Source organism: Puntigrus tetrazona, chromosome 2 (assembly GCF_018831695.1).
Source record: "Puntigrus tetrazona isolate hp1 chromosome 2, ASM1883169v1, whole genome shotgun sequence".
Classification (NCBI taxonomy): Eukaryota; Metazoa; Chordata; class Actinopteri; order Cypriniformes; family Cyprinidae; genus Puntigrus; species Puntigrus tetrazona.
The window spans coordinates 14,837,146-14,849,682 of NC_056700.1; the positions used below are offsets into that span (position 1 = coordinate 14,837,146).

The window sequence follows — 12,537 nt, forward strand, 5'->3', positions numbered from 1 at the left end:
AAAATAGAATCCACCTCAACAAAATTATTCACTTTACATAATCATTTTTTGTTATTATTACTGTCTTTGCCTTTTTCTTGGGGTGGCTGAAATGGCAGATCAATAGCCATGTCCTCTCTAAGCTTGCTAATGTACTTTTTCTCTTTCTGAATAATTAACATGCAGTCATTTTTACAGTAAGGTCCCATTAATTAAAGTTGGTTAATGCATTAACTAACATCAGCTAACAATGTGCAATGTATTTGTTAGATACAGTGTTTACTAGCTTAATCATTGTTAATGTTAGTCGATAAAAATACAACAAGCTCATGTTCATCAAACAATATTAACAGACACACTTCTGATTTATTTAGTAAATTAAACTTATAACTAATATTAATTACCTAAATTAAAGAATAAGCCTAATGAGTTTAACTAATGTTAACAAATGGAACCTTATTGTAAAGCGTAAAAGATTATTGCAATATAAAGCCCTACAACATCACATATTAAATAATGGGTAGGACACATATTTTAATATGTTAATCATGTTTATTGGTTTGACTTTTCCATGTTTTACTTGACACACGCATGTGAACATGTCAGGACATGTTATCTGCATGTTTTTTGTACTTCATGACAAAGTTATGAATGTTTATGAATTAATTATTAATTGGAATGTCGGACAATGCACTTTATACAGTTTGGACAGAGAACTTTATGTCCCAAAACAAATGGCAAGACATCAGATGAAGCTCTCATAAATTATAATATTACACTTTATTATAATATAACACTTTTACTCATGCCGATGTGAAGTTTTGTATGGGAAAACACCACTATTTACATTTTTACATAAAGAAATTGTATATATTGTGTTTTGTAAAACTTTTGATGCTACTTAAGACTAAATGCACTGACACTGGCCAAATCTTCAATTTTTAATACTTTTCATATGTTGCAATTTCATTGACTGTAAAAAACACCGGTAAGATACATTCATTCAGAATTTTCAATAGTTTTAGGTGTAGAAAACATAACATTCTCTCAAAGAAGTTCACTGAAAAGACCCCAAGTGTAGGGGGTAATCTGCACCCGAACTGTACTGTCCCGTGATGTATGAAAATGATGAAATAAATAAACGAAACAATATAATATGTAAGTGTGCAAATATATTCTCACTGTCACAGCCCTGTCAACTAGATAACAACCCAATTGAGAAGAAGGACATGTTATTGGTAGCCTGTGTCTGGTCATGTACCGAGTGCTCGAGGAAGTATGACTGGACCTTGGGAGAGCCAATCAGATTGCTGGATTTCACACTAACAACAAACAAAAGATCGGGGTTCCCTCTGCTGCTGTCTTTCTGCTCCTTTTACCCTATTTAGTCTGTCCGATCGGTTGGATGTCGTCTTAAATAACAAGGATCAACTTTCTGGATGTCCGTTATGTTTTTGTAAGCTGCCGTTTCGCTGTATTGGCGTGATTAATTCTCTCTAGCGTCTTGCTAACTCTACCAGAGAGGCTGTTTGCGGGCTAATCGCAGTTAGCTGGCTGGCTAGCCGTCCGATCCGAATAAAGCAAGCCCGAAATCTCAGCAGCTCTTCTCCTGTGGTGTCTGACAGTGGTCGCTTCAGCCACTGGACACTGTTAGAAAGCTGTCCAGCTAAATATAGCTGGCAAGCTGTTGGTATCGGCGGCAGGAATCGGATCGCGATGTCAGGACCGTCATCGGGCTGTGGGTTTCTGATGTCGGTTGTCGTTCACGGAGACTTGGCTCTCAACGAGCAGGAAAAAGAGCTCAACCAGCGGCTTAGACGCCTTTACCCGGCCGTCAACGAGCAGGAGACCCCGCTCCCCAGATCCTGGAGCCCCAAAGACAAATTCAGCTACATCGGCCTGTCTCAAAACAACCTCCGGGTGCATTATAAAGGTAACCAGGGCTAACAGCAGCAGATGAACACAAACACCAAGTTGTTTACCAGCTAAATGTTGAAGGCATTAGCCAGGTTAGCTCGTGTCAAGTTGCACCTCTGATTAATGATATAAAAATACTCTTCTGTTCGCTTCTGCGTACTCGTATTGTCTGCGAAGCAAACATATTTTTAGTCACACAAACTGCTAAAATCGTCGCGAAACAGGGCTGATTTGGAGTGATAATCGAGCAGATTTGCCGACGCAAGTAAACGAAATGTTAACTAGAAACTTTGATTAGTAACAACTAACTGCTTAGACGACACGTTTGAATAAAAATAGCCTCCCTTTCCTTTAGCATTATTTAGCACCATTCCTAGCAGTCAGCATTGGCTGGAAATTAAACTGCTTCAACGTGATGTTTAATGCATAACAGTGTTTGCGTGCGAGCGTGTGTGACATGTAGTCTTCGATAATAAATGGCGAAGGTATTAAGTCTGGAGGTATAAAGTTTGTGTACTGTAGCAACGAGATGGTGGTGAGTTTCAGCGGCGAGCTATAAAGATGCTTCAGTCATTTCCGGAAGCACCTAACTTACTGTATGGAGTTTCAGTTGAACTGCAGTCATTGTCAGCTCTTTTGACAACATGATCTGTGTACAAAACCTATGTCTTAATACATACGCGCTGATGTGGGTAGAGATCGAGCCTGACGCAGAATCTCTAGGAAGGGCCTTGTGTGTGTTTATCTGCAGGGGCAGGTTTTCTGCCATTGCGTGCATGCAAGGCTTTTACTAGGAATTCAGCAGATAAAGAAAAGCTGTAATACGTGTATACTTTGATTACCGTATTTAGTTATTAAATATGCCTCTGTAATCCAGTGAGGTGTCTGCCATTTCCCTCAGCTGAGTCATAAAGGTAGGCCACAGAATTAATTAGGCCAGTCCGTGCTGACGACAGGTAGGTTTCAGGTAGGCAGACTGCCTTAAATTACCAGTAGGCCGAGATGTCTTAATAAATGTACAAGCTACGTGTACAAGCTTATGAATTTACTTCAGGTATTGGTCTGGTTGTCAGGGGTTCTGGCCCAAAAATGCATCGTGTATCTACCTCTGTAAGTCCTCACGTGTAATGACAACAAGAATAAGAACATGTATTTTTGTAATTAAATTGGTCTTTGAATTTTTAAACAGTATATTTCAAATAATTTCTATATGTGCTTTATGATTTGCATTATTTTTGATACATCAGGCATTATGGCCCATATAGTATGATATAGTGAGAATATGGAGCTCTACAACAGTTTTTTGTAGAGGCCCAAACCTCTACAAATGATCAAAAAGTACAATGAAATTATGATATATTTTATTGTAAATCATTAAGGTCTTTTTAACGGTATAGCATACTACTTATACAAAATTGACATAAATCAATTGTCGCTATATGTCTCAGTAATACATCTTTATAAGATGATGTTTAAATGCTGTTGTTTTTTGACCATTGCTCTGTAGTTATAATTATGGAGGAAAACACGATGCAGTGCAGTGCAATGATGAGATGTACATTCCTCAACAGCCTGTTTTATGATATCTGATACATTTTAACATAATTATTTTAAAAATAAGTATGGGTAATCAAGTAGACCTATGTTGCTTCAGTCCAGTAAATGTTTGTCTCGTGGTGATGCATTTATTCTTATGTTTATTTTATAGAAATCATTAAAGATTGCACAGTAAAAAGTAATTTTAAAATGAGAGAAACTTTTTAGTTAAAAAAAAACATTTAGCTATCCGCAAAGCATATAGAGTATTGTGTACAGCAGGTTTGAAAGCAAAGTTTTGATTACATTTGTCAGGCAGAGGGCATAGAAATTCATGAGTCAAATATGATCCCATAGGAATTATACGTTTCAAAGGAGAAAGTTCTTTGTTGATTGTTGTATTTTACAGCATTTTATTTCATGCCTGTCCAATCATGTTAATGAGTAAATAATGGGTTTAACGCCTCTTTAGACTCTCTAGTGACCTATAGTTATGAATATACTGTATGCATTTGATGTCTGAGGTGACTGTTAAATAGTGTTTTTGATTAAAAAAATAGAGGACACTCCCATCAAGTCCAAAACATAAATATTTTTGGTGAAATACAGTAGAGAGCTATACAGCATATCATAAAATAATGTTTTTTTTTGTGACCATGTTACATTGTGTATATTACTGTTACTGTTGTAGTTGATGTTGGTTTTGTTTTATAATCAACTGACAAGGCTTTGTTCAGAAAATACTACTTTTTTAAAGTAGCAATAATGGATTCAACCGGAGTATTTGACTCTGAGGTGACATGCCTTTTGTGAATAAATCAATACATTTATTTCAGGGCCAAACACGGGCTCTTAATACGTATAGGCTTAAATAATCATTTAAACAAATTTCTGACATCGGTATGTTGGTTATCGCAAATTAAAATGGCAGCAAGTTAGAGCAAATTTAGAGCATATTCGCATAATAAAAAACTGCCCTTTTTAAATATCAAGGCAAATGCAGTGCAGTGTCTTTGCTGTTGCCAGGGAAAATATCATCAGCCTAAAGTGTACAGCTCTCACAGCAAAAACATTGATTATTTTGCTAAGTGTTCTTTTTTTTTCTTGCTATGGCGACCTCTGGCGATGTTATAACATTGCAAATGTTCTGGTGCTCTTTGTGAGTGACGCTTAACATTAGCAGTTGTAAATGATTGTGTTTATGTCATCCAGGTCATGGAAAGACTCCAAAAGATGCGGCGTCTGTCCGTGCAACACACCCTATTCCAGCTGCCTGCGGGGTCTATTACTTTGAGGTGAAAATAATCAGTAAAGGACGAGATGGGTATGTGAAGAATTCAGTATTTTATTAAATTACTTAATTAAAGAAACGGAGTGTTTTCCATTTAAGGGAACATTTAAAGGCGCACTCAGTAATTTTTTTGTTTATGCGGCTGTTTAACAGTTGTCTTGGACTTCACCTAGTGACTTGGATGTAGCATCATGCAAACGACTTAATTTACTAATGTCTTTGTAGAAATTCTCTTACAAGTCGTAATTCATTTATTCTGAGAGTGAAAATGCTGGACAATAAGAGGTTTACAGAAATGGTTAGCATTGGCAATGCTGGTCATGTGATCTCAAAATGGCGGCTCTCCTGAAGTGACCCATTTCATGAAAAATTCAAACAGCTCATCATAGTTAACTAAAACCATACAAACAATGCTGTTATTTAAAACAAATGTTAAATGAAAAGAAACGATTTTTTACAAAAATTATATTATATTTTAGCTAGTTGCTAACATTTCATTTTCATTTATTTGATGTAGTAAACTAAAACTTGTATAGAAAAGAACTGACAAATACAATTTATATATTTATATATAATTTATATATTTATATTTAAATGAAATTAATATGAAAATCTAACGTAAATATGCAAAAAGAAATATAAGTAATGCTAAAATAACTCTCGTGTAGGTTTGCATGATTTAAATGTTTCAGTCATTTATTTTTTTAGAGATGAACGTTTCATATTTTGGGAGTTTTACTGAGTGCATCTTTTAATTTTTAGGCTGTGCTGTTTTAGCCTCTGATATAGATTGTTTTACTGAAATAAATGGTGTTTTTGTGAACAGCTACATGGGGATTGGCCTGTCCGCTCAAGGTGTCAACATGAACAGACTTCCAGGTAAAATGTTTTGTTTTCAGGATGGTTTCTCTCTAAAAGCTCTATGATCACTATAGATGAACTAATACTATAGGTTTTGTAGTTTAGATGCAGCTAGTAGGCCTGTTAAATTGATCCTCTGCCTTTTGACACTGTGTTGTTCCTCTGTGAGACTGCAGTTTGCCAGGGAAACGGGAGTCTTTAGTGCTCTTTCCTTTGTGTATTTGTGGATCATTGTTTCCAAAAGTCACCAGAATGTGTTCAATGTCCTGCCCTTAGGTTGGGACAAGCACTCCTATGGATATCATGGAGACGATGGACACTCCTTCTGCTCATCTGGCACTGGCCAGCCCTATGGTCCAACATTCACAACAGGCGATGTGATCGGCTGCTGTGTGAACCTCATCAACAATACCTGTTTCTACACAAAAAATGGTCACAGTCTAGGTAGTAAACATTTGAATTGCACGTTAAGATCAAATGCTCGTCTTAAACTAATTCAATTCATTTATTACTGGTCATCAATTTAGCGAGCACTTTAACATCATCTGTAAGAATATTTTGAATGATTATGTAATTTATAAGAGGTGTTAGTCTAATTAATTTTTGTTTGTTTGTTTTTTCAGGGATAGCTTTTACAGATTTACCGGTAAGTCATTTTCTTTTACACTTTTAAGCTTGAAAGAAATTTCTGCTGAATTATTATATTATACACTACTGCTCAAAAGCCCGGGGTCAATTTTAGAACGAATGTGGTCATAAATGTAACAAAGGCATAAATTGTATTGCATTTTAAAATAAGCAGTCTATATGTTTTCAAATGGAATATAGTCCTATGACGGTAAAACAGAATTTTCAGCAGCCAGTCTTGAGTTTTGAAACAGTTTATTTTTCCATTAAAAAAACATAATTTTTTTATATTCAAATCTGCATTTTTTTTCTCCTTTAAAAATTAAAAGTATTTCAAATGCCTTTACTATCATTTTTGATCAATTTAATCCAACCTTACTGCAATTATTGCAGTATCATTGCATAAAACGGCATATTATGTGGTTTATTAAAGTTTTATTGTAGTTTTATGTAGCCTATCCTCCAGTAGTTTATTCAGATAAATGTGTGGCTGTTTACATTTTGATTACACACACATATTTTGTGAACATTTTACATTTAGTATATTTCTTGTCTAAATATTGAACTTGCAGTGAGCTTTAATAGATATGTTTTTGTGTTTCCCAACCTGGAGGTCATGGGGTGATTGATCATTTGTATATTTTTCATTCTATTGTAATATTTTTAGATAATGTCGAGGAAGCCTTTTGCTATTGTTTTGTCTTTCCTTCCTTTCTTCATCATTCAAGATGTTGGACTGACAGCCCCTAAGCATTGCTCTTGCTAACTGAACAGAGGCCTGTTTGGGGCTAAAACAATAATCCATTGAGCAGAAAACACAGTTGGCTGGTGACCAGCATTCATGCTACTCTGAGTACTTCTGTGAAGTATGTCAGTTCAGCAGCCCTGACCTTTCTTTCTATTGGACTGTGAGCACAGACCCTCACAGAGTTATTCTACAGAATCATGTGTCTGCCCCTGACCTGACCGATAGCTATGTAGTTGTCATTTGAAGTCCGATTCAAATCTGCTTTTATTTAGCAGGATTTAGACATTGAAACACATTTTCTATAATCTCTTTAAAGCTAATCTGTTGTTTCATGAGAATTTCTTTTAGACGCTGTGCTTACATACACATCCTTAACAATGAAAAAAATGGTTAAATTAGCCAGTAGCTATAATAAACATTTAGTAAAATGAGCTTGTTTTGCTTTTAGCCCAACCTGTATCCCACAGTGGGTCTGCAGACCCCAGGGGAGGTCGTGGACGCCAATTTTGGGCAGCATCCGTTCGTGTTTGATATTGAGGATTACATGCGTGAATGGAGAACCAAGATCCAAGCCCAGATTGACCGTTTCCCCATCGGGGAGAGAGAAGGAGAATGGCAGGCCATGATTCAGAAGTGAGTACTTTACAAGTACTGTCAAAAGATTAATCGCATTAAAAAAAAAACACATACAATCACACGGTATATATTATGACAACATTTACATATAAAATATAACATTTCTTAATTATATATACATGCATGCGTGTGTTTCCACAGTACATACACTTATATTATGTAAGCAAAAATCTTTATTTTGGATGCCATTTTTGTAAGGTTTTTTATAAGGTTCATTTTTATACAATTTGTTCTTTTGACCTATTCACTCTCTTTTCTTAGAATGGTGGCCTCCTATCTGGTTCACCACAGCTACTGTGCCACCGCTGAGGCCTTTGCCAAATCAACTGACCAGGCCGTACACGAGGAACTTGCTTCTATCAAAAATAGACAGAGTGAGTCTTTGCATGCCAGACAAAAAAGACTGTTCAGAGTCTTATTTTGGGTTTGTATGATTGTTAAAGTCAACACGAAATCAGATTGCCGTGCTTTCTGGTCCAATGATTGAATTGAATGAATCTAAATGATTCATCACTGCATGTTTTCAGGGTTGAACATTCTCAGCTCAATGCTGAGTAATGATTTAACGTTTGTGATTGCAGAGATCCAGAAGCTGGTCTTATCTGGCAGAATGGGAGAGGCTATAGAGACCACTCAACAGCTTTACCCAAGCCTGTTAGAGAGAAACCCAGACCTCCTGTTTATGTTGAAGTAAGTGTGATATGTGCCATCTTTTAGGAATTAGCACGTTTTTAGTAGAGACACCAAATGCCTAATGTGTCTACATCTCTCTCTTTCCAGAGTCAGGCAGTTCATTGAGATGGTGAACGGCACTGACAGTGAGGTCAGGTGTCTCGGTGGGAGGAGCCCTAAGTCACAGGATAGCTACCCAGGCTCCCCCCGTCTCTTCAACAGCCCTGTTCACAAAGCCAGCAGCTCCCAGACCTACCAGACAGGTACGTATTATATTCACAAATTTTTCTGCCAGCATGGGTCAGAAAACTAAATTATACTAAAACGATCTTACAAAAATAGGGGCTTTTTTGCACCAGAGGTTTTTAGTTCCCTCTCTTTGACAAGTCTACTCGGCATGAACTAGGAATGGTTTTAATTGAAGGAACACATTTTGCGGAAACTAAATGATCTATTACAAAGTAGGGTCTAACCCCAGCACAGTAGGAAGTACCAGAAGCATAAGTGTATGTCGATCGGCAGAATACATGCCATACATGCACTAGAATTACCTGTTGATAGTGAATATATGTTATCACTGATCGTTTGGACTTCCTTCTTTGTCCAGGTTTTGATAGTAATTACTGTAATGGAGTTTCATCAAGTAAAGGCCACACCTCGGCCCATAGTCACAAGTCATGTCCGCCTACCATGCCAAGCCCTGAGCTTGGCGTCCTGAACGGCACTCGGAGCCAGCAGACCAGCGTTAGGTACGTATTTGTTCCATAGCACACTGACATATCCTTAAGGTTGACATTAAATTCACTCTGTTCTGAACATGCGTGTTATAGATGTAATTACGAATAGCTCATCTGTATATATGTCTATATTAGTCCACTTAAAATCTTCCCCTCAATAAGCTAACGTTAATTTCTGAATGCAGCGCCACATATCAAAATTCTTGCTCTTTTGATACAGAAGAAAGGCAAATCATATAAGAACATGGTAACTGTACAGCACAAGATAAGCCTAAAGTGTAAAATTGGACTTTTTTTTTTTTTCATAGTGCTGAGGTGGAGATGGAGGTGGATCACTTCTCAAACGGAGTGTCTGAATCCTCTTCAAATGGATTTCTGAATGGCAGCTCTACTCACGGGATAGACTTGGAGGAATGCGATGGAGATATGGGTGAGAACGTTAATTGGGCTCAGTGTTCTGTTAAATTCCTGTGTGCCTGCAGTGAAATTTGTTACGGGTTTCCTTTGTGATCTGTTTATCATATCTGACGCCATGCGTCTGAATTTAGGCAATTATGTTATGCAAATGAATCCCGTGTAGCATTCTAAACAAAATAAAATGGTCCGTACACAGAGGTGGATAGTGCTCAGACTAAGAGGCAGTTGTGTGGAGGGAGCCAGGCAGCCATTGAGAGGATGATTCAGTTCGGCCGAGAGCTACAGAGCATGAGTGAACACTTGCGTCGTGAGAGGGGCAAAAACTCAGCCAATAAGAAGATGCTCAAGGTACTGCCTTTAATATACACTTGTTTCAAACGTTGCATGTAGGTAGTGTTTGTACCTATAATCACATATATGATTCAAAATGGTCTTTAGAAAAACAGTTACCGTAACTGTTTGCATTCTTGCAGGATGCATTCAGTTTGCTGGCATATTCAGATCCATGGAATAGCCCTGTGGGCTACCAGCTAGACTCCATCCAGAGAGAGCCTGTCTGCTCAACACTCAACAGTGCAATATTAGGTAGGTATCACATTAGTTTTCATATATTAGAACATTTGTTCTCAAACTTTTCAGTCAAAGTAACATCTTTTAATCAACTCAGAGAATCCCAGTCACCACAGTTGATACCTTTTGGTGTTTTCAGAATTAAGAAAATTTAACAGAAAATGTATGAATAAATCATTTTAATTTTTCTCTTCCCTTTTCTCACATCTCCCTTTCAGTCTCCATATAATATTGATAACATGTGCAAATCTGCATCCAGCCTATTTAAGCCAAAATGTCTTTTTTTTCCCCCCTGAAACTAAGCTAAGTGCTTATTGTCAAGAACAGGATAATACATCAGATTTTCTTGTTGAACACTCATGTTATTTGCTAATCAATGCAGCTTCAGAACTATCTATACTGTCCCCACTATGATATCATTGTTTGTTTATATTGTGTTAACTCTATTCAAAATAGTCAAACAGTAACATTGTCAAATAATATTTTGATTTAAAATAATGTTTTAATATTTGAATATATTTCAAAATGTAATTTATTTCTATGATGGCAAGACTGAATTTTCAGCATGATTATTCCAGTCTTCAGTGTCACATAATCCTTCAGAAATCATTGTAATATGCTATTTTGGTGCTCAAAACATTACTACTACTACTACTTCTACTTCTTCTACTCCTACTACTTCTTCTTCTTCTTCTTCTTCTTCTTCTTCTTCTTCTTCTTCTTCTTCTACTTCTTCTTGGATACACTGGTACAGTTTATTTCAAGATACCTGAAATAGAATAGAAAGTTCAAAGGAACAGTATGTTTAAAATCGGAAGATTTTGTAACATTTTAAAAGTCTTAACTGTCACTTTCAATAATAGAATAGATGTTCAATAATTTAATAGATGTTTGCTTAATAAAAGCATAGATGTCTTTAAACAACATTTAAATTGTGTACTGTTTATGCTGTGTACTGCTGTTTATTACTCTTGAATCTAACAATTCAACAGGGGCATTTGGCATTTAATGTTACTTTCTCTCACGCAGAAACTCATAACCTGCCAAAGCAGCCTCCCTTGGCGCTCGCCGTTGGCCAGGCAGCTCAGTGTCTGTCCCTCATGGCTCGCACAGGCAGCGGATCCTGCGCCTTCGCATCAGTGGATGACTACCTGCACTAACCCCGGGAGAATTATTCCTTTAAACGACCACGTGAAAGAGGCCCACATCATCCCAGTCCATCCCAGACTCCCAAAAAAAAAAAAAAAAAAAAAAAAACGAAAAAAAAAAAAAAACTGGGGCCAGCTTTGAAACCACGGCCTGATGAACTGAGCCTCCACATGGCCAGACCCATCCTGGCTCTCTGACAAGACTGGATCCTCTTCACCCGGGCCTAAACCGGGCCTAAAGACACATTAGGAAGAGGGCTTCTAAAAAGTCAGACAAAATCCCCAATCATTATGGTCTTTATTTTTTATTTTTATTTTTTTTCCCTTTGTCTTTTTTATTTTGGGGGAGGGGAGGAGGTGTTGGGCGGGGGTGCGGCAGGCTCTGATTGTTTGTTTCCTAATTTACAAGGCATGAGGAAATTATTATGACATAATTAATGTTATTATCAGTAAACTTGCATATAAGATATATTTGTTCTTGGTTGAAAGCTGGCAGAGTGAGCGAGACCGAATAACTATGGTCCCACCGCGGCAACACCCTGCTATTTTCAGGTCTCAGCTTGTGTACTTTACCATTTAAAAAAGAAAAAAAAAAAAATATTGAAATTATATTAACACGAGGAGTGGAACATTTAGTTATCTTACAGTAAAAAAAAAACAAAACTTAAAACCCAGAAGACCTAACACTGCTGGAGTCATCCTTAGTGGTGGTATTTAGTATAGAGCGTTAGTGTGAGCTGTATGAGTTATGCCCTTTTTTTTGTGCAAGCGCACCCTCCCTCTGCCAACTGCACAGCAGGATTGATGCAATGTTCGGACACTTTGATTTGTAATTGTATTGATGTATGGTCTTTTCATCCACCCCCATCTCTTACTCCATCTTTTAAAAAGTCCATATTCAGGCATTCTCTCATCATCGTTGCCTGCACTGTGTTTTTGTGCAGTTTGGATGTGCGACAGGAACATGGTGAAATTAAGGTCATATCCAGTCCCGGAGACGCAAGCCTTCTCCATTGTTTTTTCTCCTCTTGTTTACCAGTCAATCCCTCGGATCATCAGTACTTTTAAAACAAGGAGAATGGTACAGTATTGTCATCGACACTGTCTTATCATTTTCAGTAATAAAACGTAAATACCCAGTTGAACGAGATATACCCGTTTGTTTTAACACATTTTAATGTTGCGCAAGTATTAAGTATGCGATTACAACACAGACATCATTTTAAAAAAAGCCAAACTAAATGTCTTGTAACATTTAAAGGAATAGTTCACCCAAAAGTGAATATTGTGTTCTCATTTACTATAACTTGTGAGACTTTTGGTTAGTCTTTAATCACATATAAATATATTTTTTGTTAAAACCCGAGAGGTTTTGGTCTCTCTACATAAATGCATGTG

At 37.0% G+C, this 12,537-nt stretch overlaps 1 protein-coding gene across 1 annotated transcript; it reads left to right on the forward strand.

Moving 5' to 3' along the window:
* The first annotated feature begins 1,276 nt into the window (after window positions 1-1,276).
* ranbp9 (RAN binding protein 9) lies at window positions 1,277-12,284 on the forward strand. The gene is made up of 14 exons (XM_043261352.1): window positions 1,277-1,912; window positions 4,645-4,756; window positions 5,550-5,602; window positions 5,861-6,028; window positions 6,208-6,230; window positions 7,408-7,592; window positions 7,857-7,969; window positions 8,177-8,285; window positions 8,376-8,530; window positions 8,875-9,016; window positions 9,313-9,434; window positions 9,618-9,769; window positions 9,895-10,006; window positions 11,021-12,284. Exons 1-14 carry the CDS (start codon window positions 1,696-1,698, stop codon window positions 11,149-11,151), a joined length of 1,794 nt encoding a protein of 597 aa, XP_043117287.1. The 5' UTR covers window positions 1,277-1,695; the 3' UTR covers window positions 11,152-12,284.
* The last annotated feature ends 253 nt before the right edge of the window (window positions 12,285-12,537 follow it).

Bases quoted from the DNA above. Each gene is read 5' to 3' on its own strand.
- ranbp9 (XM_043261352.1), top strand. From the start codon at position 1,696: ATGTCAGGACCGTCATCGGGCTGTGGGTTTCTGATGTCGGTTGTCGTT. The intron at 4,757-5,549 runs GTATGTGAAGAA...TTTTGTGAACAG, and splicing joins ATCAGTAAAGGACGAGATGG to CTACATGGGGATTGGCCTGT. The intron at 8,286-8,375 runs GTAAGTGTGATA...CTCTCTTTCCAG, and splicing joins GACCTCCTGTTTATGTTGAA to AGTCAGGCAGTTCATTGAGA.